Source organism: Somniosus microcephalus, chromosome 11 (assembly GCF_052327205.1).
Source record: "Somniosus microcephalus isolate GS21.2 chromosome 11, FLI_Smic_1.0, whole genome shotgun sequence".
NCBI classification, from domain to species: Eukaryota; Metazoa; Chordata; class Chondrichthyes; order Squaliformes; family Somniosidae; genus Somniosus; species Somniosus microcephalus.
In genome coordinates this window covers 193514575-193542193 of record NC_140997.1, presented here as the reverse complement: position 1 = coordinate 193542193, position 27619 = coordinate 193514575, and the positions used below count along the sequence as shown (strand labels likewise).

Genomic DNA, 27619 nt, shown 5'->3' with positions numbered 1-27619 from the left:
GAACACAAGTGCTAGCCAAGTGTTAGTTTCGATAACTACTGCGTCTAATATAGGAGCTTTGGAACAGCTAATAGTTTTTTTTTACTAAAGCCAGTGATTCCTGAAAAATAGTTTGAGAAAAGAATGAAAAGTTCCTTGAATGAACACAAGGAAAGAGAAATATGATGAAGCTGATGATGGCATATTGTGAGTGCATTATTCGGGAGTTTGAATGAAATTAGACAGAGTTGCTGTCTTGAAAAGTACAAGAGGCAGTCAAACAAGAATATGGCTGGATGATGTGATGGAATGGGCAGAAGTAACATCAGCAGCTGATCCATTCCACGTGTGTAGAGACTGGAAAGTTTGGAGCACACTGAATGTGGAGAAGGGTTGGGGGAAGCTGGGAAAGAGAAAGAGAAAGATACCTGAACTCGCATTGTTTGATATCGACAACAAATGCAAATCGTGGACGATGTTAAATTGTCCATCACTGTAATTCCCTACTTTGATTTGCACTTAAATTCATCTTAAGAATTATTTACAAATAATTGTAAAATGTCAATATTAACGTGAATCTACTTTTTAAAAATATATAAGCCTTATATTCAATGTGAAATACAGGGTTATTTCTTTTTGGTTACAATTCTATTTTATCACATTCAGGCTTTCACTGAACTATGGTGATGTTGGGAATCTGAAGCAACTTGTCATTAGGTAAGGGTTATTACTTAGGTGCTTAGTACTCTTAACATTCTTCCTGAGCCCAAACAAACTTATGCTGATTTGCAATCTGTTGCATAACTTAGTATATTGCTCTTCTTTCTAGCATGCCATCGGTTTCAAATGACAGACATTAAGATTATAGATTTTTTTTGACAAATATATCATAGAATGGTTACATCACAGAAGGAGGCCATTTGGCCCATCGAGCCCGTGCCAGCTCTCTGCAAGAGCACTTCAGCCATTCCCACACCCCCGCCCATATATATATTACTAGCTGAAGTGCCCGGCGGTGCCGAGGCTTTTTCGAGGGCATGTTGTTGTTGGAAGAGAGAGAGAGAGCGACTGGGGGGGAAGAGAGAGAGCGACTGGGGGGAAGAGAGAGAGCGACTGGGGGGAAGAGAGAGAGCGACTGGGGGGAAGAGAGAGAGCGACTGGGGGGAAGAGAGAGAGCGACTGGGGGGAAGAGAGAGAGCGACTGGGGGGAAGAGAGAGAGCGACTGGGGGGAAGAGAGAGAGCGACTGGGGGGAAGAGAGAGAGCGACTGGGGGGAAGAGAGAGAGCGACTGGGGGGGAAGAGAGAGAGCGACTGGGGGGAAGAGAGAGCGCGACTGGGGGGAAGAGAGAGAGCGACTGGGGGGAAGAGAGAGAGCGACTGGGGGGGAAGAGAGAGAGCGACTGGGGGGGAAGAGAGAGAGCGACTGGGGGGAAGAGAGAGAGCGACTGGGGGGGAAGAGAGAGAGCGACTGGGGGGAAGAGAGAGAGCGACTGGGGGGGAAGAGAGAGAGCGACTGGGGGGGAAGAGAGAGAGCGACTGGGGGGGAAGAGAGAGAGCGACTGGGGGGGAAGAGAGAGAGCGACTGGGGGGGAAGAGAGAGAGCGACTGGGGGGGAAGAGAGAGAGCGACTGGGGGGGAAGAGAGAGAGCGACTGGGGGAGAGAGACTGGGGAGAGAGAGCGACTGGGGGGGAAGAGAGAGAGCGACTGGGGGGGAAGAGAGAGAGCGACTGGGGGGGAAGAGAGAGAGCGACTGGGGGGGAAGAGAGAGAGCGACTGGGGGGGAAGAGAGAGAGCGACTGGGGGGGAAGAGAGAGAGCGACTGGGGGGAAGAGAGAGAGCGACTGGGGGGGAAGAGAGAGAGCGACTGGGGGGGAAGAGAGAGAGCGACTGGGGGGGAAGAGAGAGAGCGACTGGGGGGGAAGAGAGAGAGCGACTGGGGGGGAAGAGAGAGAGCGACTGGGGGGAAGAGAGAGAGCGACTGGGGGGAAGAGAGAGAGCGACTGGGGGGAAGAGAGAGAGCGACTGGGGGGAAGAGAGAGAGCGACTGGGGGGAAGAGAGAGAGCGACTGGGGGGAAGAGAGAGAGCGACTGGGGGGAAGAGAGAGAGCGACTGGGGGGAAGAGAGAGAGCGACTGGGGGGAAGAGAGAGAGCGACTGGGGGGAAGAGAGAGAGCGACTGGGGGGGAAGAGAGAGAGCGACTGGGGGAAGAGAGAGAGCGACTGGGGGGGAAGAGAGAGAGCGACTGGGGGGAAGAGAGAGAGCGACTGGGGGGAAGAGAGAGAGCGACTGGGGGGAAGAGAGAGAGCGACTGGGGGGAAGAGAGAGAGCGACTGGGGGGAAGAGAGAGAGCGACTGGGGGGAAGAGAGAGAGCGACTGGGGGAAGAGAGAGAGCGACTGGGGGAAGAGAGAGAGCGACTGGGGGAAGAGAGAGAGCGACTGGGGGGAAGAGAGAGAGCGACTGGGGGGAAGAGAGAGAGCGACTGGGGGAAGAGAGAGAGCGACTGGGGGAAGAGAGAGAGCGACTGGGGGAAGAGAGAGAGCGACTGGGGGAAGAGAGAGAGCGACTGGGGGAAGAGAGAGAGCGACTGGGGGAAGAGAGAGAGCGACTGGGGGAAGAGAGAGAGCGACTGGGGGAAGAGAGAGAGCGACTGGGGGAAGAGAGAGAGCGACTGGGGGAAGAGAGAGAGCGACTGGGGGAAGAGAGAGAGCGACTGGGGGAAGAGAGAGAGCGACTGGGGGAAGAGAGAGAGCGACTGGGGGAAGAGAGAGAGCGACTGGGGGAAGAGAGAGAGCGACTGGGGGAAGAGAGAGAGCGACTGGGGGAAGAGAGAGAGCGACTGGGGGAAGAGAGAGAGCGACTGGGGGAAGAGAGAGAGCGACTGGGGGAAGAGAGAGAGCGACTGGGGGAAGAGAGAGAGCGACTGGGGGAAGAGAGAGAGCGACTGGGGGAAGAGAGAGAGCGACTGGGGGAAGAGAGAGAGCGACTGGGGGAAGAGAGAGAGCGACTGGGGGAAGAGAGAGAGCGACTGGGGGGAAGAGAGAGAGCGACTGGGGGGGAAGAGAGAGAGCGACTGGGGGGGAAGAGAGAGAGCGACTGGGGGGGAAGAGAGAGAGCGACTGGGGGGGAAGAGAGAGAGCGACTGGGGGGGAAGAGAGAGAGCGACTGGGGGGGAAGAGAGAGAGCGACTGGGGGGGAAGAGAGAGAGCGACTGGGGGGGAAGAGAGAGAGCGACTGGGGGGAAGAGAGAGAGCGACTGGGGGGGAAGAGAGAGAGCGACTGGGGGGGAAGAGAGCGAGCGACTGGGGGGAAGAGAGCGAGCGACTGGGGGGAAGAGAGCGAGCGACTGGGGGGAAGAGAGCGAGCGACTGGGGGGAAGAGAGCGAGCGACTGGGGGGAAGAGAGCGAGCGACTGGGGGGAAGAGAGCGAGCGACTGGGGGGAAGAGAGCGAGCGACTGGGGGGAAGAGAGCGAGCGACTGGGGGGAAGAGAGCGAGCGACTGGGGGGAAGAGAGCGAGCGACTGGGGGGAAGAGAGCGAGCGACTGGGGGGAAGAGAGCGAGCGACTGGGGGGAAGAGAGCGAGCGACTGGGGGGAAGAGAGCGAGCGACTGGGGGGAAGAGAGCGAGCGACTGGGGGGAAGAGAGCGAGCGACTGGGGGGAAGAGAGCGAGCGACTGGGGGGAAGAGAGCGAGCGACTGGGGGGAAGAGAGCGAGCGACTGGGGGGAAGAGAGCGAGCGACTGGGGGGAAGAGAGCGAGCGACTGGGGGGAAGAGAGCGAGCGACTGGGGGGAAGAGAGCGAGCGACTGGGGGGAAGAGAGCGAGCGACTGGGGGGAAGAGAGCGAGCGACTGGGGGGAAGAGAGCGAGCGACTGGGGGGAAGAGAGCGAGCGACTGGGGGGAAGAGAGCGAGCGACTGGGGGGAAGAGAGCGAGCGACTGGGGGGAAGAGAGCGAGCGACTGGGGGGAAGAGAGCGAGCGACTGGGGGGAAGAGAGCGAGCGACTGGGGGGAAGAGAGCGAGCGACTGGGGGGAAGAGAGCGAGCGACTGGGGGGAAGAGAGCGAGCGACTGGGGGGAAGAGAGCGAGCGACTGGGGGGAAGAGAGCGAGCGACTGGGGGGAAGAGAGCGAGCGACTGGGGGGAAGAGAGCGAGCGACTGGGGGGAAGAGAGCGAGCGACTGGGGGGAAGAGAGCGAGCGACTGGGGGGAAGAGAGCGAGCGACTGGGGGGAAGAGAGCGAGCGACTGGGGGGAAGAGAGCGAGCGACTGGGGGGAAGAGAGCGAGCGACTGGGGGGAAGAGAGCGAGCGACTGGGGGGAAGAGAGCGAGCGACTGGGGGAAGAGAGCGAGCGACTGGGGGGAAGAGAGCGAGCGACTGGGGGGAAGAGAGCGAGCGACTGGGGGGAAGAGAGCGAGCGACTGGGGGGAAGAGAGCGAGCGACTGGGGGGAAGAGAGCGAGCGACTGGGGGGAAGAGAGCGAGCGACTGGGGGGAAGAGAGCGAGCGACTGGGGGGAAGAGAGCGAGCGACTGGGGGGAAGAGAGCGAGCGACTGGGGGGAAGAGAGCGAGCGACTGGGGGGAAGAGAGCGAGCGACTGGGGGGAAGAGAGCGAGCGACTGGGGGGAAGAGAGCGAGCGACTGGGGGGAAGAGAGCGAGCGACTGGGGGGAAGAGAGCGAGCGACTGGGGGGAAGAGAGCGAGCGACTGGGGGGAAGAGAGCGAGCGACTGGGGGGAAGAGAGCGAGCGACTGGGGGGAAGAGAGCGAGCGACTGGGGGGAAGAGAGCGAGCGACTGGGGGGAAGAGAGCGAGCGACTGGGGGGAAGAGAGCGAGCGACTGGGGGGAAGAGAGCGAGCGACTGGGGGGAAGAGAGCGAGCGACTGGGGGGAAGAGAGCGAGCGACTGGGGGGAAGAGAGCGAGCGACTGGGGGGAAGAGAGCGAGCGACTGGGGGAAGAGAGCGAGCGACTGGGGGGAAGAGAGCGAGCGACTGGGGGGAAGAGAGCGAGCGACTGGGGGGAAGAGAGCGAGCGACTGGGGGGAAGAGAGCGAGCGACTGGGGGGAAGAGAGCGAGCGACTGGGGGGAAGAGAGCGAGCGACTGGGGGGAAGAGAGCGAGCGACTGGGGGGAAGAGAGCGAGCGACTGGGGGGAAGAGAGCGAGCGACTGGGGGGAAGAGAGCGAGCGACTGGGGGGAAGAGAGCGAGCGACTGGGGGGAAGAGAGCGAGCGACTGGGGGGAAGAGAGCGAGCGACTGGGGGGAAGAGAGCGAGCGACTGGGGGGAAGAGAGCGAGCGACTGGGGGGAAGAGAGCGAGCGACTGGGGGGAAGAGAGCGAGCGACTGGGGGGAAGAGAGCGAGCGACTGGGGGGAAGAGAGCGAGCGACTGGGGGGAAGAGAGCGAGCGACTGGGGGGAAGAGAGCGAGCGACTGGGGGGAAGAGAGCGAGCGACTGGGGGGAAGAGAGCGAGCGACTGGGGGGAAGAGAGCGAGCGACTGGGGGGAAGAGAGCGAGCGACTGGGGGGAAGAGAGCGAGCGACTGGGGGGAAGAGAGCGAGCGACTGGGGGGAAGAGAGCGAGCGACTGGGGGGAAGAGAGCGAGCGACTGGGGGGAAGAGAGCGAGCGACTGGGGGGAAGAGAGCGAGCGACTGGGGGGAAGAGAGCGAGCGACTGGGGGGAAGAGAGCGAGCGACTGGGGGGAAGAGAGCGAGCGACTGGGGGGAAGAGAGCGAGCGACTGGGGGGAAGAGAGCGAGCGACTGGGGGGAAGAGAGCGAGCGACTGGGGGGAAGAGAGCGAGCGACTGGGGGGAAGAGAGCGAGCGACTGGGGGGAAGAGAGCGAGCGACTGGGGGGAAGAGAGCGAGCGACTGGGGGGAAGAGAGCGAGCGACTGGGGGGAAGAGAGCGAGCGACTGGGGGGAAGAGAGCGAGCGACTGGGGGGAAGAGAGCGAGCGACTGGGGGGAAGAGAGCGAGCGACTGGGGGGAAGAGAGCGAGCGACTGGGGGGAAGAGAGCGAGCGACTGGGGGGAAGAGAGCGAGCGACTGGGGGGAAGAGAGCGAGCGACTGGGGGGAAGAGAGCGAGCGACTGGGGGGAAGAGAGCGAGCGACTGGGGGGAAGAGAGCGAGCGACTGGGGGGAGAGAGCGAGCGACTGGGGGGAAGAGAGCGAGCGACTGGGGGGAAGAGAGCGAGCGACTGGGGGGAAGAGAGCGAGCGACTGGGGGGAAGAGAGCGAGCGACTGGGGGGAAGAGAGCGAGCGACTGGGGGGAAGAGAGCGAGCGACTGGGGGGAAGAGAGCGAGCGACTGGGGGGAAGAGAGCGAGCGACTGGGGGGAAGAGAGCGAGCGACTGGGGGGAAGAGAGCGAGCGACTGGGGGGAAGAGAGCGAGCGACTGGGGGGAAGAGAGCGAGCGACTGGGGGGAAGAGAGCGAGCGACTGGGGGGAAGAGAGCGAGCGACTGGGGGGAAGAGAGCGAGCGACTGGGGGGAAGAGAGCGAGCGACTGGGGGGAAGAGAGCGAGCGACTGGGGGGAAGAGAGCGAGCGACTGGGGGGAAGAGAGCGAGCGACTGGGGGGAAGAGAGCGAGCGACTGGGGGGAAGAGAGCGAGCGACTGGGGGGAAGAGAGCGAGCGACTGGGGGGAAGAGAGCGAGCGACTGGGGGGAAGAGAGCGAGCGACTGGGGGGAAGAGAGCGAGCGACTGGGGGGAAGAGAGCGAGCGACTGGGGGGAAGAGAGCGAGCGACTGGGGGGAAGAGAGCGAGCGACTGGGGGGAAGAGAGCGAGCGACTGGGGGGAAGAGAGCGAGCGACTGGGGGGAAGAGAGCGAGCGACTGGGGGGAAGAGAGCGAGCGACTGGGGGGAAGAGAGCGAGCGACTGGGGGGAAGAGAGCGAGCGACTGGGGGGAAGAGAGCGAGCGACTGGGGGGAAGAGAGCGAGCGACTGGGGGGAAGAGAGCGAGCGACTGGGGGGAAGAGAGCGAGCGACTGGGGGGAAGAGAGCGAGCGACTGGGGGAAGAGAGCGAGCGACTGGGGGGAAGAGAGCGAGCGACTGGGGGGAAGAGAGCGAGCGACTGGGGGGAAGAGAGCGAGCGACTGGGGGGAAGAGAGCGAGCGACTGGGGGGAAGAGAGCGAGCGACTGGGGGGAAGAGAGCGAGCGACTGGGGGGAAGAGAGCGAGCGACTGGGGGGAAGAGAGCGAGCGACTGGGGGGAAGAGAGCGAGCGACTGGGGGGAAGAGAGCGAGCGACTGGGGGGAAGAGAGCGAGCGACTGGGGGGAAGAGAGCGAGCGACTGGGGGGAAGAGAGCGAGCGACTGGGGGGAAGAGAGCGAGCGACTGGGGGGAAGAGAGCGAGCGACTGGGGGGAAGAGAGCGAGCGACTGGGGGGAAGAGAGCGAGCGACTGGGGGGAAGAGAGCGAGCGACTGGGGGGAAGAGAGCGAGCGACTGGGGGGAAGAGAGCGAGCGACTGGGGGGGAAGAGAGCGAGCGACTGGGGGGAAGAGAGAGAGCGACTGGGGGGAAGAGAGAGAGCGACTGGGGGGGAAGAGAGAGAGCGACTGGGGGGAAGAGAGAGAGCGACTGGGGGGGAAGAGAGAGAGCGACTGGGGGGGAAGAGAGAGAGCGACTGGGGGGGAAGAGAGAGAGCGACTGGGGGGGAAGAGAGAGAGCGACTGGGGGGGAAGAGAGAGAGCGACTGGGGGGGAAGAGAGAGAGCGACTGGGGGGGAAGAGAGAGAGCGACTGGGGGGGAAGAGAGAGAGCGACTGGGGGGAAGAGAGAGAGCGACTGGGGGGGAAGAGAGAGAGCGACTGGGGGGAAGAGAGAGAGCGACTGGGGGGAAGAGAGAGAGCGACTGGGGGGAAGAGAGAGAGCGACTGGGGGGGAAGAGAGAGAGCGACTGGGGGGGAAGAGAGAGAGCGACTGGGGGGGAAGAGAGAGAGCGACTGGGGGGGAAGAGAGAGAGCGACTGGGGGGAAGAGAGAGAGCGACTGGGGGGAAGAGAGAGAGAGAGAAGAGCGACTGGGGGAGAGAGGAAGAGCGACTGGGGGGGAAGAGAGAGAGCGACTGGGGGAAGAGATGAGAGCGACTGGGGGGAAGAGAGAGAGCGACTGGGGGGAAGAGAGAGAGCGACTGGGGGGAAGAGAGAGAGCGACTGGGGGAAGAGAGAGAGCGACTGGGGGGAAGAGAGAGAGCGACTGGGGGGAAGAGAGAGAGCGACTGGGGGGAGAGAGAGAGCGACTGGGGGGAAGAGAGAGAGCGACTGGGGGGAAGAGAGAGAGCGACTGGGGGGAAGAGAGAGAGCGACTGGGGGGAAGAGAGAGAGCGACTGGGGGAAGAGAGAGAGCGACTGGGGGGAAGAGAGAGAGCGACTGGGGGAAGAGAGAGAGCGACTGGGGGAAGAGAGAGAGCGACTGGGGGAAGAGAGAGAGCGACTGGGGGAAGAGAGAGAGCGACTGGGGGAAGAGAGAGAGCGACTGGGGGAAGAGAGAGAGCGACTGGGGGGAAGAGAGAGAGCGACTGGGGGAAGAGAGAGAGCGACTGGGGGAAGAGAGAGAGCGACTGGGGGAAGAGAGAGAGCGACTGGGGGAAGAGAGAGAGCGACTGGGGGAAGAGAGAGAGCGACTGGGGGAAGAGAGAGAGCGACTGGGGGAAGAGAGAGAGCGACTGGGGGAAGAGAGAGAGCGACTGGGGGAAGAGAGAGAGCGACTGGGGGAAGAGAGAGAGCGACTGGGGGAAGAGAGAGAGCGACTGGGGGAAGAGAGAGAGCGACTGGGGGAAGAGAGAGAGCGACTGGGGGAAGAGAGAGAGCGACTGGGGGAAGAGAGAGAGCGACTGGGGGAAGAGAGAGAGCGACTGGGGGAAGAGAGAGAGCGACTGGGGGAAGAGAGAGAGCGACTGGGGGAAGAGAGAGAGCGACTGGGGGAAGAGAGAGAGCGACTGGGGAAGAGAGAGAGCGACTGGGGGAAGAGAGAGAGCGACTGGGGGAAGAGAGAGAGCGACTGGGGGAAGAGAGAGAGCGACTGGGGGAAGAGAGAGAGCGACTGGGGGAAGAGAGAGAGCGACTGGGGGAAGAGAGAGAGCGACTGGGGGAAGAGAGAGAGCGACTGGGGGAAGAGAGAGAGCGACTGGGGGAAGAGAGAGAGCGACTGGGGGAAGAGAGAGAGCGACTGGGGGAAGAGAGAGAGCGACTGGGGGAAGAGAGAGAGCGACTGGGGGAAGAGAGAGAGCGACTGGGGGAAGAGAGAGAGCGACTGGGGGAAGAGAGAGAGCGACTGGGGGGAAGAGAGAGAGCGACTGGGGGAAGAGAGAGAGCGACTGGGGGGAAGAGAGAGAGCGACTGGGGGGAAGAGAGAGAGCGACTGGGGGGGAAGAGAGAGAGCGACTGGGGGGGGAAGAGAGAGAGCGACTGGGGGGGAAGAGAGAGAGCGACTGGGGGGGAAGAGAGAGAGCGACTGGGGGGGAAGAGAGAGAGCGACTGGGGGGAAGAGAGAGAGCGACTGGGGGGAAGAGAGAGAGCGACTGGGGGGAAGAGAGAGAGCGACTGGGGGGAAGAGAGAGAGCGACTGGGGGGAAGAGAGAGAGCGACTGGGGGGAAGAGAGAGAGCGACTGGGGGGAAGAGAGAGAGCGACTGGGGGGAAGAGAGAGAGCGACTGGGGGGAAGAGAGCGAGCGACTGGGGGAAGAGAGCGAGCGACTGGGGGGAAGAGAGCGAGCGACTGGGGGGAAGAGAGAGAGCGACTGGGGGGAAGAGAGAGAGCGACTGGGGGGAAGAGAGAGAGCGACTGGGGGGAAGAGAGAGAGCGACTGGGGGGAAGAGAGAGAGCGACTGGGGGGAAGAGAGAGAGCGACTGGGGGGAAGAGAGAGAGCGACTGGGGGGGAAGAGAGAGAGCGACTGGGGGGGAAGAGAGAGAGCGACTGGGGGGAAGAGAGAGAGCGACTGGGGGGAAGAGAGGGAGGGGGGGGAAGAGAGGGAGGGGGGGAAGAGAGGGAGGGAGGGGGGGAAGAGAGGGAGGGGGGGAGGGGGAGAGTGGAGTGGAGGGCAGGGAAGGGAGGGCGGGTAAGGGAGGGCGGAGGGGAGGGGGGAGGGAGAGGAGGGGAGGGCGGGGGGGAAGGGGAGGGCGGGGGGAAGGGGAGGGCGGGGGGAAGGGAGCGGGGGGGGGGAAGGGAGCGGGGGGGGGGAAGGGACGGAGGGGGAGGGAGGGCGGGGGTCCCCCTCCCCCCCCCGAGGTGAAGACCGCCGATTGCGCGCGCAGCAGGAGCTGAGACGCGGCGTCTCTGGCTTGGCCGGCGGGCCCGGTTGCCAGGGTAACCGTGACGCTGACCAAACCCCGCCCCCCGGCTGAGGAGAGAGAGAGAAGTCGCGTCTCAGCTGCTCCTGCTGTGCGCGGGGGCCCCCCCCGAGGTGAAGACCGCCGATTGCGGCTGCGCCAGACGTCCGGCGGGCCCGGTTGCCAGGGTAACGCTGGACGCTAGCCAGAGAGAGACGCCGCGTCTCAGCTCCTGCTGCGCGCGCACCGTAGCGGCGCTGCGGCTCGGCCCTCCAGCCTTCGAGTGGGGCCGGGAGGTGCCTAGCTTGGGCGTGGGTGCGGAGGAGACGCCGAGGCTTCTAGGCCTACCTGGCAAAATGGGGAAAGGTACGAAAATTAATGGGATTAGATAAGTTAATTAATTTCTAACTCATTTATGTTTTAAAACAATATGGACTAGATTTTCAGTTGATTGCGCTAGCAGTTAGCGCCTTAAGAGAATCATCATCATCATCCTCCTCCTCCTCCTCCTCCTCCTCCTCCTCCATCATCATCATCATGCACCCTTCCCCTTTAAGAGCTCACTGGCACCAGAGTGTCTGCTGTGCGCTGCACCGCCGGCTTAGCGCCTAAAGATAGTAGTGGAACGCCTCTTTTAGCGCTCCACCAACCTCTTAGGGCGAAGCCACTGAATTTCCGGCAAAGGGGCGCTACTTTGGGGCGGGCGCTAAGGTTAGCGCCCCAAAACTGTCTATACTGAAAATCTAGCCCTATGTGTTTTAAAAGCAACGTGTTTTTTTTTTAGGACACAGAAAGCAGGAAAAAGAAAGGAAAAGTTTGGAATCAAGATGGCGGCGACTCACCTCGGTTCAGAATGATAAAGCCCGGCCACACGCGCACCGATTGGCCCGGCGGCACATGCCAGCAACCCGGCATACGATTGGTCGAGCTCGAGGTCACTCTGTCGCTAATGAGCGGAACGTTGAAGGTTTTTGGGATACCGCGGGCGGGATTTTAGCCCGGCCGAAACGTAAATACGCTTAAAACCGTCTCGGAAGCGTAAGCTTTCTTTGGAGGTAACGCGCACGTAGTTACGCCCTGTAACTTTCGAGCGCATACCCACAAGACGCACACGCGATGACAGACAGAATGACAGACAGAAGTACCGATTTATATATATAGAAGATAAAGAAGAAATATATATATAACTCAGAGGGAGTTAGGGAAAGATGCATTTGTGCAAGATCCTAGGTATTAACAATCAATTTAGAGGAACATACTGTAATAATGCTCTATAAATGACCTTAATCCAGATTACATATCAAGGATGTCTTAGTCAGACCTTTGGGACTAGGATGACTGACTGGTCAATTGGTCAGAATATGTTGAGTGGGATGGAAGAATTTAAACAGGAGATGGGGGGGAAACTTTTTTTTTAACTGGAGACTATTTTTAATTTTTGGGGAGATAATTCTTAGTGTTTCAATGGAGGGTGTCATCCTGGACATTTCATGGTGTAGCTACATCTGTGTTTCCTAATAATGTTAGTCAGCCTATCAGTTTGAATGGGGGGGGGGGGGGGCATTTGATTCTTGGCTCTATGTGCATTGCTGCCAGACTACAAGAGAGAGCACTTCCCGTATGTTAGTGGTATGTGTGTGTATGTGTTCCTGGATATTTATGTAGCCTCCCACAGTCGCCTATAGGAATCATATTTCAGCTTTGAAATCACTCGGACATTAGAATCTGTGAAGTCAAAGACTAAAACATCCTGGTCATTCATCCCCAATAGTGAGAGGTTAAGGCTCTATAACATATACCATGGTAATTTTCAGCTATAAACTTCCAATTACTTCTTGGTATACTTGCAAAAATTTCAACATTATCCTTTTCATTCTCAACAATTTTCTCCTTTTGCTTCTTTTCCTAAAGACTGTTTGTTGAGGTACAGTTCCACAAATGTTAATCATCCTCCAATACCTTACCCAAGTAGCCATCATCCATACATATGCCTGACAGTGAACTGTGGCAGCCAACATATCTATAGGAAACATTGCTGAGCTGAATCCTATCCTTTGCTGATGCACTGCATGCCCTGTCTTCCAGCAGAGGTTGCTGGAGAGGAAACATAGGCGATTTCCCCTTCATAACACAAGGGGCCTGAATTCAATTGCAGCACCTCTACCACCACTCTAACTGAGATCACCTAACTCAGCACAAACCAAGGATCAAACCTGGGACATTCCAAATCTGTAAGGCTCAGTTATTAGCTAGATAAATTTGCTGAGCCACTGGTGGGGTTGGGGAGGGGGGGGCGGGGGGCACAGTATCCATGTAGATGTCCTTCCATATCATACATCAGCACAATGTACACTACTGCGGCAAGAAAACTGAATAAAACGCCCCATTGAGTTAACAGTATATATGACTACCCCAGATTGATTTATCAGGGTTTAGATGATATTTATGAACCTCACCTGAATTTCTTGATTAGTTTACTGCCCTGTATAGGTGTATTATATTGTCATTCTAAGGTATTAATTTTCTAATTATGATGTGACAACTTACACCAAAGCAACACTGGTGTTGTTCATAAATCAACATAACTCTTATTTGTCCAACACTATGGTTACTCAATTCTATGAATACTAATTATATATTGTATATGCAAAATTTTACATTTGAAAAGTTTTGTGGCTTTGTCTTAAACTTTAGCATTTCTGTTATCTAATTATAGGTTTAAAATGTCAAATAATTACCACAGAACCTCTGTTCAGAACTGGTTTAGCCTGGACTTTGTGGAGATCTTCCACAACAATTCATTACAAGCAATGTTCAATGCATCTGAAATCTATGCTCCAGTTACGAATTCATATCACTGTCAGTACATCAGTAGCCTGCAGAAAGATGAAGCACTGCTGGTGCCCAGATCCAAAGAGGACACTACAAGATTCTGGCATATCACCTTTGTGGAGTTCCAGGTATAGTTCATTCATGTCAATAAAGCAAAACAAATATGCAGGATTTGTGATTATTCCACCAATAAAACTCCAAGCCCAGGCCATCCAATGGAAATGCATGTTATACTTTCCCCAAAACACTGATTATTTGTAGCACCTTTACCACCGCCGGCCAGTGTTGGATTCAATATGGTTAAGATTTCATGGACTGAATATTCAGACACTGAAAACATTCACCACAATGCAGCCTGAAGCTTGGCTGGTATATACTCCGCTACTGTAAAGAAGTAGGCATTTCCTCAAAGTAAATAAAGGAAAATCTTCTTCATCATGAGGAGAAGTGTGTCTGTCCCTATCTCAGCCTCTCCACTGCTGAAACCACTCAATGCCTTCATCATCTCCAGACTACTCTACTCTAATGCTTTCCTTGCTGACCTTCCCATCCTCCACCCTCCATAAACTTCAGCTTGACCAAACCTCTGCTCATATATCCTTTCCTGAACGAAACCCCATTCGCCCATCAAACGCCACCTCACTGACCTATAGTAGCTCCTTGTCGGATAACACATTCAATTCAAAATCCCTGTTATATATAAATTACTCAATTGCCTTGTCCCACCCTATCCTTAAATTCTTTCCCCAAATGTTCCATTCCTCTGACTCTGTGCATACCCCATCCCTTTGATGGCTGAACTTTCAACTGCCTCTGTCATATTCTTTCAAACACCCTAAACCTCCCCACCTCTTAAAACCCCAAGACCTATCTGTTTGACCAAGCTTTTGGTCACCCATCTAATCTCTCCCTTCTGTCTCCGTGTCTCTTTTCCTTATGCCAATTTGTGGAGTACCTGGAGACATTTCTTTACATTAAAGATGCTATATAATTGCAAAAGCAAAATACCACAGATGCTGGAAATCTGAAATAGAAACAGAAAATGTTGGAAATAGTCAGCAGGTCAGGCAGCATCTGTGGAGAGAGAAACAGAGTTAACGTTTCAGGTCGATGACCTTTCATCAGAACCTGAAACGTAAACTCTGTTTCTCTCTCTCCACAGATGCTGACTGACCTATATAAATGCAAGTTGATATTGTAAGGGAGAGTCACTACTAGCTGAAGATCTCACAGTAGCATTGGCGGAGGCCTTAGGGCAGGATACATACCCATTGATAAGTTACATTGTGTGTGGAGAGTAGAGAAAGGGGAAGGGGGAGAAAAGCCCCCCACAAATATAGCTGTGGTATGGGCTTGTCTCTTGTAAGGCATCCCTCCCATTCACCCCACCATTGGTGGCTGTGCTATCATCCACATAGGACACCTCACTCTGAAACTCCCTCCCTAAAGTCCTTTGCCCCTCCACCTTCCTCTTCTCCTTTAAAGATCCTCCTGAAAAACCCATCTCTTTGGCCAAGCTTTTGGTCACCCCTCCTAATATCTCTTTCTTTGGCTCAGCAACCATTTTTTGATTAAACTTCTGTGAAGCACTTGGTATGTTTTTCTACATTAAACACACAAGTTATAATATGATTTACTGGCACTTTTTTAACTACCTTCCACAACAGAATGTGACAAAAACATATTTTTATCTGTATTAAATTTTTGAATAGGAATTTTTATGTCTAGAAACAGCATGTGAAGGGTTAAAATACACAATATATTTCTCAAAGATCCCTGCGTTCAGGCTGGCTTCAGTTGGCTCCACAAGGTGCAAAGTATCAGCAAAAGCACAATAAGATGTTAATTGTTTAAATGGCTAGAGCCATCTTATTTAATAGCTTCCTTGCCATTGTCAAAGATTGATTTTTCATTTAATATTGATGATGACGAATCTTAGTATTAGGATCTTCTTCAAACGTATCGGCAGAGGTAGTCCCAAGCCGTTTTGGCATAGACCAAAGAATCAAGCCCAGCGTGAGGTTGTTGGTTTGATTGACAGTTGCGTCTAGACCTTTGAGAAGGGTACAGGGTCATTGATTGGCCATAGTCCTCTGACAAGTGGCTTGGTGTCGGGATTATATTGGGCTTCAAGTGCTTATTTCAACAATCAGTCTTCACCTTTCCAGCCAGAAAAGAGCAATGTTGATTATGCCTCTGAAGCACTTTGGGAAGTTTTTTCTACATTAAAGGCTCTATATAAATGCCAGTTGTAATTTGGTATACTGGAGAATTGGGTCAGTTTCGAAGTGCAACATGTTTCAGAGAGTAAGAAGTGAGTTTCTGTTTTATTATAGTCTATATATAAAGTAAGTGACATCATGATTGTTTTACGTATTGAAGAGGATAGCATATGATTCACTGTTTGTTTGATACTTTCTACTCATTACCTGCTTTATTGAAGTAAACCAACTGTTTGGTTTAGAGCCTGAAACTCAGTCTAATAGAATGTATATTCAACAACAACTTGCATTTATATATTGCCTTTATAATGCAGAAAAATATCACAGAGGTACAATCTGATAAAAATGGATGCCGAGCCACAGAAGGAGATATTAGGAGAGGTGATCAATATCTGGGCCAAAGAAATATGTTTTAAGGAGAGTCTTAAAAGAGAGGGGGATGGAGAGGTGGTGGGGCCTAGACGGCTGAAGGCACAGCCGCCAATGGTGGGGCGAAAGGAGGGGGGAGAGGCACAAAAATATTAGGTCTGCCTTTAAAGAGAGGAGAATCATGTGAGTCATTCCAGTTATGATCCCTGGTTCAAAGTTGGTTCAGCCACACACATCTTTATAGTGATCTCAATGTCATTTTACCCCACCCAGTGAAAAGTGCATGAATGATGTGGAAGGAGATCTATGTCCTTAAAGCAGTGAACAAGCCTATGTATAAATACAAATAAAGAACTATGTTTCAAATCTGGGTCTTTTTCAGCACTTTTGTGTTATTGCTCTGGGGGCATATATGTGTATACTGTATTCAGTGTGTACGCACACAAACATAGATGAACTGGGGCCTTCTATGCCTTGGTACTGTACTATTATGTTATATACTATGTTGAGGAGAAAGCTTTGTATATAGTTTTAAATGTTATACTTATATTAATTAACTGTAATTAGTGCTAGTAATATATAATAGTTTAATGTAGAATCAAGGTTTTATAGTGAGTATTAGCAGAGAGATAATCTTTTCCCCTTTTTGGTATCTCTGCAGATTCAAGGATTTAATATTAAGTCAGGACAGTTTGCCTCGGTCAGTGACTGTGCCTCATTCTTCACACCAGCTGTCTTGATGGGCCTTGTAACTTCTCTCATACTCGTGCTAGTTCTTGCTTATGCAGGGCATATGCTGATCCACTTAAAAAGGATGGAAGAGTACAATGAATCTAAAAACATTGTTTACAACCCTAAGATGGAAGAACCTGATTATGCAGAGTAATCACCGCCAAGACTGCTGCCCAGAATCTCAAATTCTTTAGCCTGCATTTTCCAATACTCACCTATACTGCCTGAAAATCGGGTAATATTTCCGCAGTTGGATGAGGAGAATCACTGCACCTTCCACCCCACCAAAATGTGCCAGGTTTGTGTCTTGACACCTTTTCCAGTGGGTTAAACCATTGGTAATTGAAGCACTCACCTTAAACAAGCAAGAACTTCATTTTAATATTAGCCTGGCAGCATGTTGATCCTGCATACCATTTCTTATAGTTCTGGCATGTAGGGTACCTAATGTAAGGAATGTCCATTGAAATGGGTGCTAGATGGCAGTAAGTATCCTAAAGGTCATGAAAAAGGCAGGGTAATATAAAGGTGAGTGTATTTTAGCCATTTTAAATCTTTTTTCCTGTTGACACTTAGACTCTCATGAGTCTTGTGCCAATCAATTATATATTTTTCCCCCAGCACCTCCACAGACACCAATGGGTTTCCCAATAGGAATCACCTTAAATGACACGTCTGGAAGAAAATGAAGCCCTGCAGAGCGATCTGGGCAGATCAGGCTGTTTGAGATTTTTTAACCAATTCACTGGCTAGAAATCAGAAGCAGAAACCCTTACTATTATTTCTCCTCTGTAGCCCAAGCACGTAGAGACAAGAAATAGCACCTCCACTGCTACCCCAGCTGAGATCAGCTAACTTATCACAGACCAGGAATCAATCCTCAGATCTTCCTGGTTTCAATGACTTAGTACCACATTGGGTGGAGCATTGTTAATATTTACTTTAAATACATTACCACTTTCTCAAGCATCAGATTCAAAATTCTAATAATTTTTAGTGGAAATGTAGAAGCTTAAGTGAGCCTATTTGATAAAGCATTTTCAATCACCACCTGCAAGGAAGATATTCAGATTTTCACAGTAGACATCAATTTTAGGAAGACCTGATCTGGATACTCACACTGCCAATCATCGCTCCTCACTCGGGGTCCTGCCAATCTTAAAATTAAAAACCAAGAAGAAAGAAGAGGACAGTGACAAGATTACACAAACTGTTCATTTCTTAAACTTGATTACCACTGTGAATATCTTCATAACCAGAATATCTCCACCACAGAATGATATGATGAACATTTTTAACAGAAAGGCTTCTTAAGTTCCCATCCATGTATTGTGTTCTTAAAAATAAGTTATTTTGTAAAAAAATATTTTGGCAATACAGCTTTACAGTTACTTGATTTGTTCTGTAACTGCTTTGTTTTGTAAAATCACCTGTAGTTCTTTTCATTCAAGAAAAATAAATTATCTAAAGTGTGCTTTGCCTAAATTCTTTGAAACTGTTTTAAATTGTAATTCTCTAAAGGGTCCAGTAATTAATTCACAATGTTTGTGTTTATGTATGATTAATTTTGATATTAAAAGTATTTATAAACCTAATTTTCCTTCAATTTATTTTAACATTCCACATCCAGTTTTATGTTGTTCTTTTTAGCTCCTCCTCCTCCATAAATGTTTGCATGTGACCCTGCAACAAGTAAATGCAGAATGGAAGTACTGAAAATAAAATGGTGGAACTCCATCTTATCACACAAATTTCAATAAATTGAAGCATCTTGCAGATCACAATAAATTATAGAGATGTAGAAAGAATCTATGTATTATACTTCAATTAAATTGAAGCATTTACTTTTAATTTTCAAAATGAATTCCAATTATGCACCTCTAACTTTTTCCTGTTACATCTCTAACTTTTTCCAGTTCTGACGAAAGGTCATCGACCTGAAACGTTAACTCTGTTTCTCTCTCCACAGATGCTGCCTGACCTGCTGAGTATTTCCAGCATTTTCTGTTTTTATTTATGAAAGGTTCAATGATGGTTATGTCTATACCCAGAGGAAAAATGGGGTAATTGCATTTATTTCTCTGTATGACCACTGCTTAGAGACATTGGCCCAGAAATTCGGGTCGGGGGCTTCCCGCGGGTGCAAGCCTCCGACCTGCACTTACCTTGCGCGCCGGCCGTTGAGCTGTGAGCCCCCATGGAATTCCGATCCGGGGTCTGGTCCAGCTGCCGGCGCGCAGTGCTTGCGTATCCCAGGGGCGCAGTTAGTTCGATGCGTCCCCTGGGATCACGTGGGCCATGGGGAGCCAATCGGAGCAGGGAATGCTCCATTCATAAGTCTGACAGGAAGTGCCCCTTCTTCTTACAAAACATCACTAAATCTTCAAATAATTTTTTTTTTTAAATCACATTTTTTAAATAAACTATAAATTACATGAAATAACTATTTTAAACAATAATTTAAATTTTTGAAAAAAATAATTTTATTTTCTAATGGGGCTAAAAATAAACTTACCTTGCTTTAAAGTATTTAAAAATAATAAACCTGTTGGAAAAATGTTTTAATTTTAATTAATTCACCACTTACCTTGTAAAAAGCAGGTCTTACGCCTGCTTTTTATATTTCTAACTTCTGCAGGCTTACCTCCCGGGAAAACCTGTAAAAGAAAACGAAGTTCGATGCACACGCGCAGCCTCCCCCGTGCACGCGTTCGACCTCTGAACCCCTGCTTTCAGGGGAACAGAAGTGCCGGTTTCCCACGCATGCGCAGTGCATGCAGGAAACCGGCACTTCCATTGGGCCTACGGGTGAGTACACCGTGTGTACTCACCCGTGGAGACCCGAATTTCTGCCCCATTGAGTGTGTCGTGTCAAGTCATGGTCAAACACAATAAAAGGTTTTTAAGTTGCAACCATATTTGGTGACCGATTTGAATTCTCTTACAATTGGTGACTGGCGGCAGGATCTGACTAGCAACACTCTTGCTGTTGTTGTGACACCAAGTACCTGGGCGATCGGGACTTGTACAAAACCAAATTTTGATTAGGTCGGAAACCATTTCGGTGGGTGCATGGGGTTATGCCTCCAGTAGTACGAGTAACCACGGCAACTGTCAAGGGAGCTTTTCAAAAGAAGCTAACTGACGCAGCCGGTAGTGAGCTGTTGGTCACTGTAATGGCCAAAACAGGCACGCTGAATGCGACGGCGATGACCCATATAGAGGAGTTGGTGACTGAGAAAAAGGTGAAATTAAAATCAGTGAGGGTTTTGTTGAGGTATGTGTGGAAAGATGTGAAAAGTGGGTGGAGGAGTTGTGTGAAAAAGAGGAGCCGTTTAAAACAGTGAGAGACCATGTGGCTGGACTAAAGAGTTCTCTGTAGAGAAAGGGCAGAAGCTGTTATGCTAAGCTGCTCACTTTTGATGTGGCCAAGGGATGGGTCATATGGGAAAATTCTCATTGGAGAATAAGATAGTCTGGAACCAGGTGAAATCTTGTTGGATTTTTAAAATGAGAATACGCAGTTACAGTTAGAAACAGAAGCACAGGAGAAGGAATTTCAGAAATTTAAAGATAAGATTGTTGACCAACAAGCAGCAGTGGCTTGTTCAGGAGCATTTAAAGTTTCTGTAAGGGACTGTCTCAAAACAGAGTGAAAGGGGACAACGTGAGAGGTGTAATGTTGCAGAAATGAGAGAGGCAGTTGTAATGATTCAGCAATGGAGAGGTTTACTGGGACTCTGAATGAGTTTCTCAGTATGCCCTTTATACTTTATGCAATTGCACCGGTTCCTTTGTTCAACGGCTCCACCACAGACCCAATTCACGTACGGACCGGGGTCAAGCAAGGCTGTGTCATCGCACCAACGCTCTTTTCGATCTTCTTTGTTGCAATGCTCCATCTCACCCTCAGTAAACTCCCCGCTGGAGTGGAGCTAATTTACAGAACAAACGGGAAACTGTTCAACCTCCGTTGCCTCCAGTCCAGATCCAAGGTCGTCCCATCCTCTATCGTCGAATTACAGTATGCAAACGACGCTTGCGTCTGCGCACACTCGGAGGCTGAACTCCAAACCATCATCAACACCTTCGCTGAAGCGTACGAGAGCATAGGCCTTACACTAGACATCCGTAAAACAAAGGTCCTCTACCAACCTGCCCCCGCCACACAGTACTGCCCCCCAATTATCAAAATCCACGACAAGGCCGTGGACAACGTGGATCACTTTCCATACCTTGGGAGCCTACTGTCAATGACTAAGTCCAACACCGCCTTCAGTGTGCCAGTGCAGCCTTTGGTTGCCTGAGGAAGAGAGTGTTTGAAGACAAGGACCTCAAACCAAGCTCATGGTCTACAGAGCAGTAGCGATACCCACCCTCCTGTATGCCTCAGAGATGTGGACCATGTACAGCAGGCACCTCAAAGCACTGTAGAGGTACCACCAACGCTGCCTCCGCAAGATCCTGCAAATCCATTGGCAGGATAGGCGCACCGTCAGTGTTCTCGCTCAGGCCAACATCCCCAGCATCGAAGCTTTGACCACGCTCGACCAGCTCCAATGGACAGGTCACATCGTCCGCATGCCCAATACAAGACTCCCAAAACAAGCGCTCTACTCAGAGCTCTGACACTGCAAGAGAGCCCCAAGTGGGCAGAGGAAACGCTTCAAGGACACCCTCAAAGCCTCCTTGAAAAAGTGCAACATCCCCACCGACACCTGGGAATCCCTGGCCCAAGACCGCACAAAGTGGAGGAGAAGCATCTGGGAAGGCAGCGAACAACTCGAGTCTCTTCGCCGGGAGCAAGCGAAAGCCAAGCGCAAGCAGCGCACGTCAACCCAAGCACCCTACCCACCCTCCCCTTCAACCACCGTCTGCCCCACCTGTGACAGGGGCTGCAGATCCCGCATTGGACTCATCAGTCACCTGAGAACTCATTTTTAATGTGGAAGCAAGTTATCCTTGGTTCCGAGGGACTGCCCAAGAAGAGTGAAGAAATTGTGTAGAAGGTTGAGGACTTTGTATTCGCCCTTTTGCAGCAAACAATAGCTTTAAAGCAGTTAAAGCAGAAATTCCTTTGTTAGATATGCAAAGAGTAAGAACAGAGAACAGATTTAGGAAGATAAAGAAATTGAAAGTCCACAGAAAATATTAGATTGAAATTGTTGTGAGAAAACAGGATTGAAGGAATAGACTCAGACTTTATTTTGTGTTGCATGTACTGTCGCTTTAAATACATCTACTTTCTGCTGTTTCATGCTGCAGTGTCTCAGATCAAAAAGTAGTTTAACCCTTTGTAGTCCCTGTTACTATTAACAGTAATGTAAGCATTTTGATCAGTGTCTTTTCTATGAGCATATACTGACTTGCGGTTGTTAACTGTTTTCTCTGTATATGTATACAAATATGTTGTTTTTGCGATATTGAGTTCTTCTAGTTTTGGGTTTGACCAAATTATGAACTCTGCTTTTCTGATAGTGGCCATTTCTAGAAAACTGGTTATGTAATTTGTGTGAACAACTTGGTTATATCAATCAAAATCTGGCACTTGAGTTATCAATCCATAACAAGGAATCACTATTTTAAGGTGGATGATAACAAATAAGGCTTGAAAGATTGATGTAAGAAGTCACACAACACCAGGTTATAGTCCAACAGCTTTATTTGAAATCACAAGCTTTCGGAGCGCTGCTCCTTCGTCAGGTGAAGTGAAGAGTTGCATATAAGCACAGCATATATAGTCAGAGAGTACTGCCAGATGATTACAGGTAATCTTTCTAACTGCCCTTTATCACACCCTGGCAGAGATATAATCACAGCAATCACAGGTGTGAATGGTGTCCAAACAGGTCAGTCAGGAAAACATTACATCAAAGAACAATGAGGTGGGGTCACAAGGGGTCAAATGTTGCAGATGCTGGGGTCCGTATGAAAAACAAAAAACTATTTTTTTGCTGGAAACCGCAGCAGGTCCAGCCGCATCTGTGTAGAGAGAACAAGCCAACGACGACTCGAGTCTGGATGACTCTACGTCAGGTGGGGTTACATGTAGCGTGACATGAACCCAAGATCCCGGTTGAGGCCGTCCTCATGAGTGCGAAACTTGGCTATCAGTTTCTGCTCAACGATTTTGCGTTGTCGTGTGTCTCGAAAGCCGCCTTGGAGAATGCTTACCCGAAGATCGGAGGCTGAATGTCCTTGACTGCTGAAGTGTTCCCCTTGAAAGATTGAGTGTGATTAAGGTACCTGGAGTCGTTAGGAGAGCGTGAACATAATTGTTAAAAGTATGTTTCTGTTAATTTAAGATTGTGCCCCCAAAGAAGTGGGAGATTTAAGAAAAGACTTTGTGCTTTCATAGAAAGTGTTTGGTTTTATACTTTTTGGGTTAAAGATGTGTGGTATGGATTTATTTTGACTATAATTTACATTATACCACTGTTCAGCTGCTTTGTCAGTTCCCTCTGGCAAACATTTAGCAGAGCGTTCTTATCAGCATAGAGGTATTTGAGTAGTTTGGATCCTTTCAAACGGACACCAGCAGGATGGGAGGCGCCATGGATGTTTTTGACACTACAGCAGACGAGGAAGACAATTACCATCCACGTGCTGTGGTGGGATCAGCAGGTGCACAGGAGAGAGATGCAGAACAGAGAGGAGACCAATAGAGGATCCGAGATTGGAGGAGGCACTGCCCATGTGACTGGATATACCGACAGAGGCTCAACCTCCTAGACCTATCGGTAGAGCAGTGCTTCTGCAGGATCAGATTGTCACGGCAGGTGGTCACTGACATCTGCAGCCTCTTTCAAGCAAAGCTGCTCCCTGCTGGACCTGCATTGCCCGCCACTGTCAGTGTCATTATAGCCCTCAATTTCTTTGCCTCTGGCTCCTTCCAGTGTGCCGCCGGAGACATGTCGAGTGTTTCTCAGTTGGCTGCCCATAGATGTACACGGCAGTTCACAGATGGGTTATTTGCCAGGGTGTGACTTGTCAACTTCCCCTGCCACGACAATAGCCAAAATGAGCACACAGTCACATTTGCCTCTCTGGCTAGCTTCCCACAGGTATAGGGTGCCATCGATTGCACACACGTGGCAATCCGAGGACCACCACAGTTTCTATCAACTGCAAGGGATATTGTTCCATCAATGCCCAGCTGGTGTGCAACCACAAGAGGTTCATGCAGATGTGCACCAGATTCCCTGGGAGCTTTCATGATGCTTTTATACTGCGGCAGTCCAACATTCCAGAGCATTTTGTTCCAGGAACCAGAATTAAGGGCTGGCTCATAGGAGACAAGGGAGACCCACTTCAAACTTGGCTCATGACACCCGTGAGGAACCCCAACAACGAGGCGCAAGAACACTACAACGAGAGCCACATGACCACCAGGTGTGTCATAGAGCAAGCCATCGGCATGTTGAAGATGCCCTTCAGGTGCCGACACAGGTCTGGAGAAGCCCTTCAGTACTCGCCAGCGAGGGTGTCCAGAATAATAGTGGTGTGCTGCATTCTGTACAACATTGCGCAGCAGAGAGAAGTGGAGGAGAACGAAGGCGCTCATCAAACATCGGCCTTTAGTCCTCTGACTCAGCCTGCTGTTTTTTCAACACCCTCCTAGCATCAGGGTAATATTCAGTGGTCTTGGCCCCATTGTCTGGAATTCCTGCTCTAATCACTCTGCCTTGCCACTTCTCACTTTTAATAGACTGCTCAAAATCTATCTTTTCAACCACAGCTTTGGACACCTCACCTAACTCTTCTATTACTACTGGGCGTCTGTTTTTCTGTTATATGAAGCACCCTGGAAAGCTGACTACCTTAAATGTCCAACCAATGCAGAGCAGCAATCAACAAAACTAATAGGATGTTGAATTATACCGAGAACAGTCGAACATGTCAGTTGAGATAAGCAAATTGTCTAGTGTTCTGACCAGACTGCACCTTGATTATTGCATCCAGTTTTACTAAGAAACAAGAGACATTCAAGTACTGAATAAATATAATAATCAACTTTATTGTCATTGTTAGTGCACAAGTGCAGTACAACGAAATGTAGGCTTGCGGCTCCCGAGAGTGTACATTTAGATTAAGACATTTAAACATTCAACATTCATTTGGCTTGCAATACATTAACATAAACATAACCATAATAAAGTGCATTGGCAGATGTGCAGGCTTTAGAGTTTATTTGTGGAGTTCAGTAGGATGACAGCCCTGGGAAAGAAGCTGTTCCTAAATCTGGTCGTTCGGGTGCGAATGCATCTGTAGCGTCTCCCAGATGGCAGGAGGGCGAACAGACTGTGGCTGGGGTGGGTAGGGTCTTTGATGATGGTCCGTGACCTCCGTAAACAGCGTTTCTGGTATATGTGCTCTATGGTCGGTAGCCGGGTGCCGGTAATGCGTTGGGCAGTTTTGACTACCCGCTGCAAGGCTTTCCGGTCATAGTAGCTACAGCTGCCATACCATACTGTGATACAGTTCGTCAGGATGCTCTCTATTGTGCAGCGGTAAAAGTTAGAGAGGATCAGGGGTGACAGGTTACATCCCTTCAGTCTCCTTAGGAAATATAGGCGCTGCTGGGCCTTCTTCACCAGAGAGGAGGTATTGAGGGACCAGGAGAGGTCTTCCGTGATGTGGACTCCGAGGAACTTAAAGCTGTCCACCCTTTCCACCACAGCCCCATGGATGTGGATGGGGGTGTGACTTCCGCCTTTAGACTTCCTGAAGTCCACAATGATTTCTTTGGTTTTCTTGATGTTCAGGGCCAGGTTGTTATCGGCGCACCACTTCACGAGATGCTGGACTTCCTCCCTGTAGGCTGACTCATCGTTGTTGGTGATCTGGCCTACTACCGTGGTATCATCCGCAAACTTGATGATGGTGTTGGAACCATGAACAGCCACACAGTCGTGGGTGAAGAGGGAGTAGAGGAGGGGGCTCAGCACACATCCTTGTGGGGCCCCCGTGTTCAGGGTCGGGGGGGGGGGGGGGGGGGAGAAAGGTGTGGTTACTTAATTTGACAGACTGGGGTCTGTTTGTTAGAAAGTCCAGGGTCCAGTTGCAGAGGGAAGTGTTCAGGCCAAGAGTGTGGAGTTTGGTGACCAGCTTGTTGGGGACGATAGTGTTGAATGCTGAGCTGTAGTCTATGAACAGCATTCTGATGTAGGTCTCTTTACCATCTAAGTGATTCAGTGCAGAGTGTAGAGCAGTTGTGATTGCATCCTCCGTTGATCTGTTTGCACGATAGGCAAACTGGTGTTGGTCAAGAGAGGCGGGAACACTGGCTTTGATGTGAGCCAGGACCAGTCTCTCGAAACACTTCATTATGATGGGTGTGAGTGCGACAGGTCGATAGTCGTTCAGGCACGTCACAGCCGTTTGCTTTGGCACAGGAATAATGGTAGTGGTCTTGAAGCATGTAGGGACTACTGCCTGGGCCAATGACAGATTGAAGATGGCGGTGAAGACATCAGCCAGCTGATCAGCACATTCCTTGAGTACCCGTCCAGGGATGCTATCCGGTCCAGCAGCCTTTCGTGTGTTCACTCCGCATAGAACACCCCTTACGTCAGAGGTCGACAGAGTGAGCACCTGGTCTTCCGGGGGTGGCAAGGCTTTGGTAGCCGGCTCCCTGTTGTCCCTGTCGAAGCGAGCGTAGAAGTTGTTAAGCTCCTCCGGAAGGGAGGCATCGTTAACCGGGGGGCTGGTGTTTTTGCTCTTGTAGTCAGTGATGGACTGGATGCCTTGCCACATGCGCCGGGGGTCCGAGTTGTTGTGGAAATGATCCTCTATCCGCAGTGTCTGTTTCCTTTTGGCAGTCCCGATACCCTTTTTTAGGTTGGTCCTAGCTGCACTGTAAGCCGCCGCGTCGCCAGATTTAAATGCTGCGTCGCGTGCTTTCAACAGCGAGCGGACCTCTCCGTTCATCCAGGGTTTCTGGTTGGGGTATGTCCTGATATTTTTATGGGTCGTGACGACCTCGACGCAACTGTTAATGTAGAATAGCACTGTGGATGCATATTCCTCGATGTCATTATGGGCAAACATGCCCCAATCAGTGCGTTTGAAGCAATCCTGAAGCTCCGAGACTGCCCCCTCTGGCCATACTTTCACTGATCTCACTAATGTTCTCACTCTTTTGATGAGCGGTTTGTATGCCGGGGCTAGAAACAGGGAGAGGTGGTCAGACTTCCCAAGGTGGGGGCAGGGAATGGCCTTATAAGCATCTACAATGCTCATGTAGACTTGATCCAGTGTGTTCTCCCCTCTTGTGGGGCAGGAAACATTCTGGTGGAATTTCGGTAGTACAGATTTTAGGTTTATGTGATTGAAGTCCCCCGCGACAATAAAAGCTCCGTCTGGGTGCGCAGTTTGTTGTTCGCTGATGGCCCTGTAGAGGTCCTTCAGTGCTAGTTTGGCATTAGCGTGTGGTGGGATGTAGACCGCAGTGATGATAACAGCCGTGAATTCCCGAGGCAGGTAGAAGGGTCTGCACCTTACCATGAGGAATTCCAAATCGTCGGAGTTATGAGGAAAGGCGGGTTAGACTGGGCTTTTCAGCCAGGAAAGCAGGCATCTGAGAGGCGATTACTTTAAATTAAACTGCGGGAATTGAACTAGGGGACAGAGGCTTAAACTAGTAAAGGGTAATTTTAGGCCTGATATCAGGAAATAATTCTTCTTCAGAGTGAGCAACATGTGGAATAAACCTCCAGATAAAGTCCGTCTTTTGGATGAGACATTAAACCGAGGCCCCGTCTGCTCTCTCAGGTGGACGTAAAAGATCCCAAGGTACTATTTCGAAGATGAGCAGGGGAGTTATCCCTGGTGTCCTGGACAATATTTATCCCTCAATCAACATAACAAAAACAGATTATCTGGTCATTATCACACTGCTGTTTGTGGGAGCTTGCTGTGCGCAAATTGGCTGCCGCGTTTCCTACATTACAACAGCGGCTACACTCCAAAAGTACTCCATTGGCTGTAAAGCGCTTTGAGATGTCCGGTGGTCGTGAAAGCTGCTATATAAATGCAAGTATTTATTTATGTTTACATATAACAAATTTGATGATGTAACGAGCAGGGTGGATAAGGGTGAGCCAGTGGATGTGGTGTATTTGGTTTTCCAGAAGGCATTAGATAAGGTGCCACATAAAATGTTACTGCATAAGATAAGAGATCATGGAGTTGGGGGTAATGT

At 51.4% G+C, this 27619-nt stretch overlaps 1 protein-coding gene and 1 long non-coding RNA gene across 4 annotated transcripts in view; one reads left to right on the top strand and one right to left on the bottom strand.

Moving 5' to 3' along the window:
- The window catches only part of atp6ap1la (ATPase H+ transporting accessory protein 1 like a), a 44091-nt gene extending 26111 nt beyond the window's left edge, over positions 1-17980 (top strand). Inside the window, exons 9-11 of one of the 3 annotated variants that reach the window (XM_086001597.1) lie at positions 646-696; positions 12978-13221; positions 16346-17980. In XM_086001597.1, the coding sequence (XP_085857723.1) occupies positions 646-696; positions 12978-13221; positions 16346-16570 (520 nt within the window). In that variant the 3' untranslated portion in view covers positions 16571-17980. The remainder of the gene's footprint in view (positions 1-645; positions 697-12977; positions 13222-16345) is intronic. The other 2 variants (XM_086001596.1, XM_086001598.1) reach the window with 2 other exon arrangements.
- The window catches only part of LOC147111081 (uncharacterized), a 55310-nt gene that overhangs the window by 19291 nt on the left and 8400 nt on the right, over positions 1-27619 (bottom strand). The gene's annotated exons all lie outside the window — the stretch shown is intronic.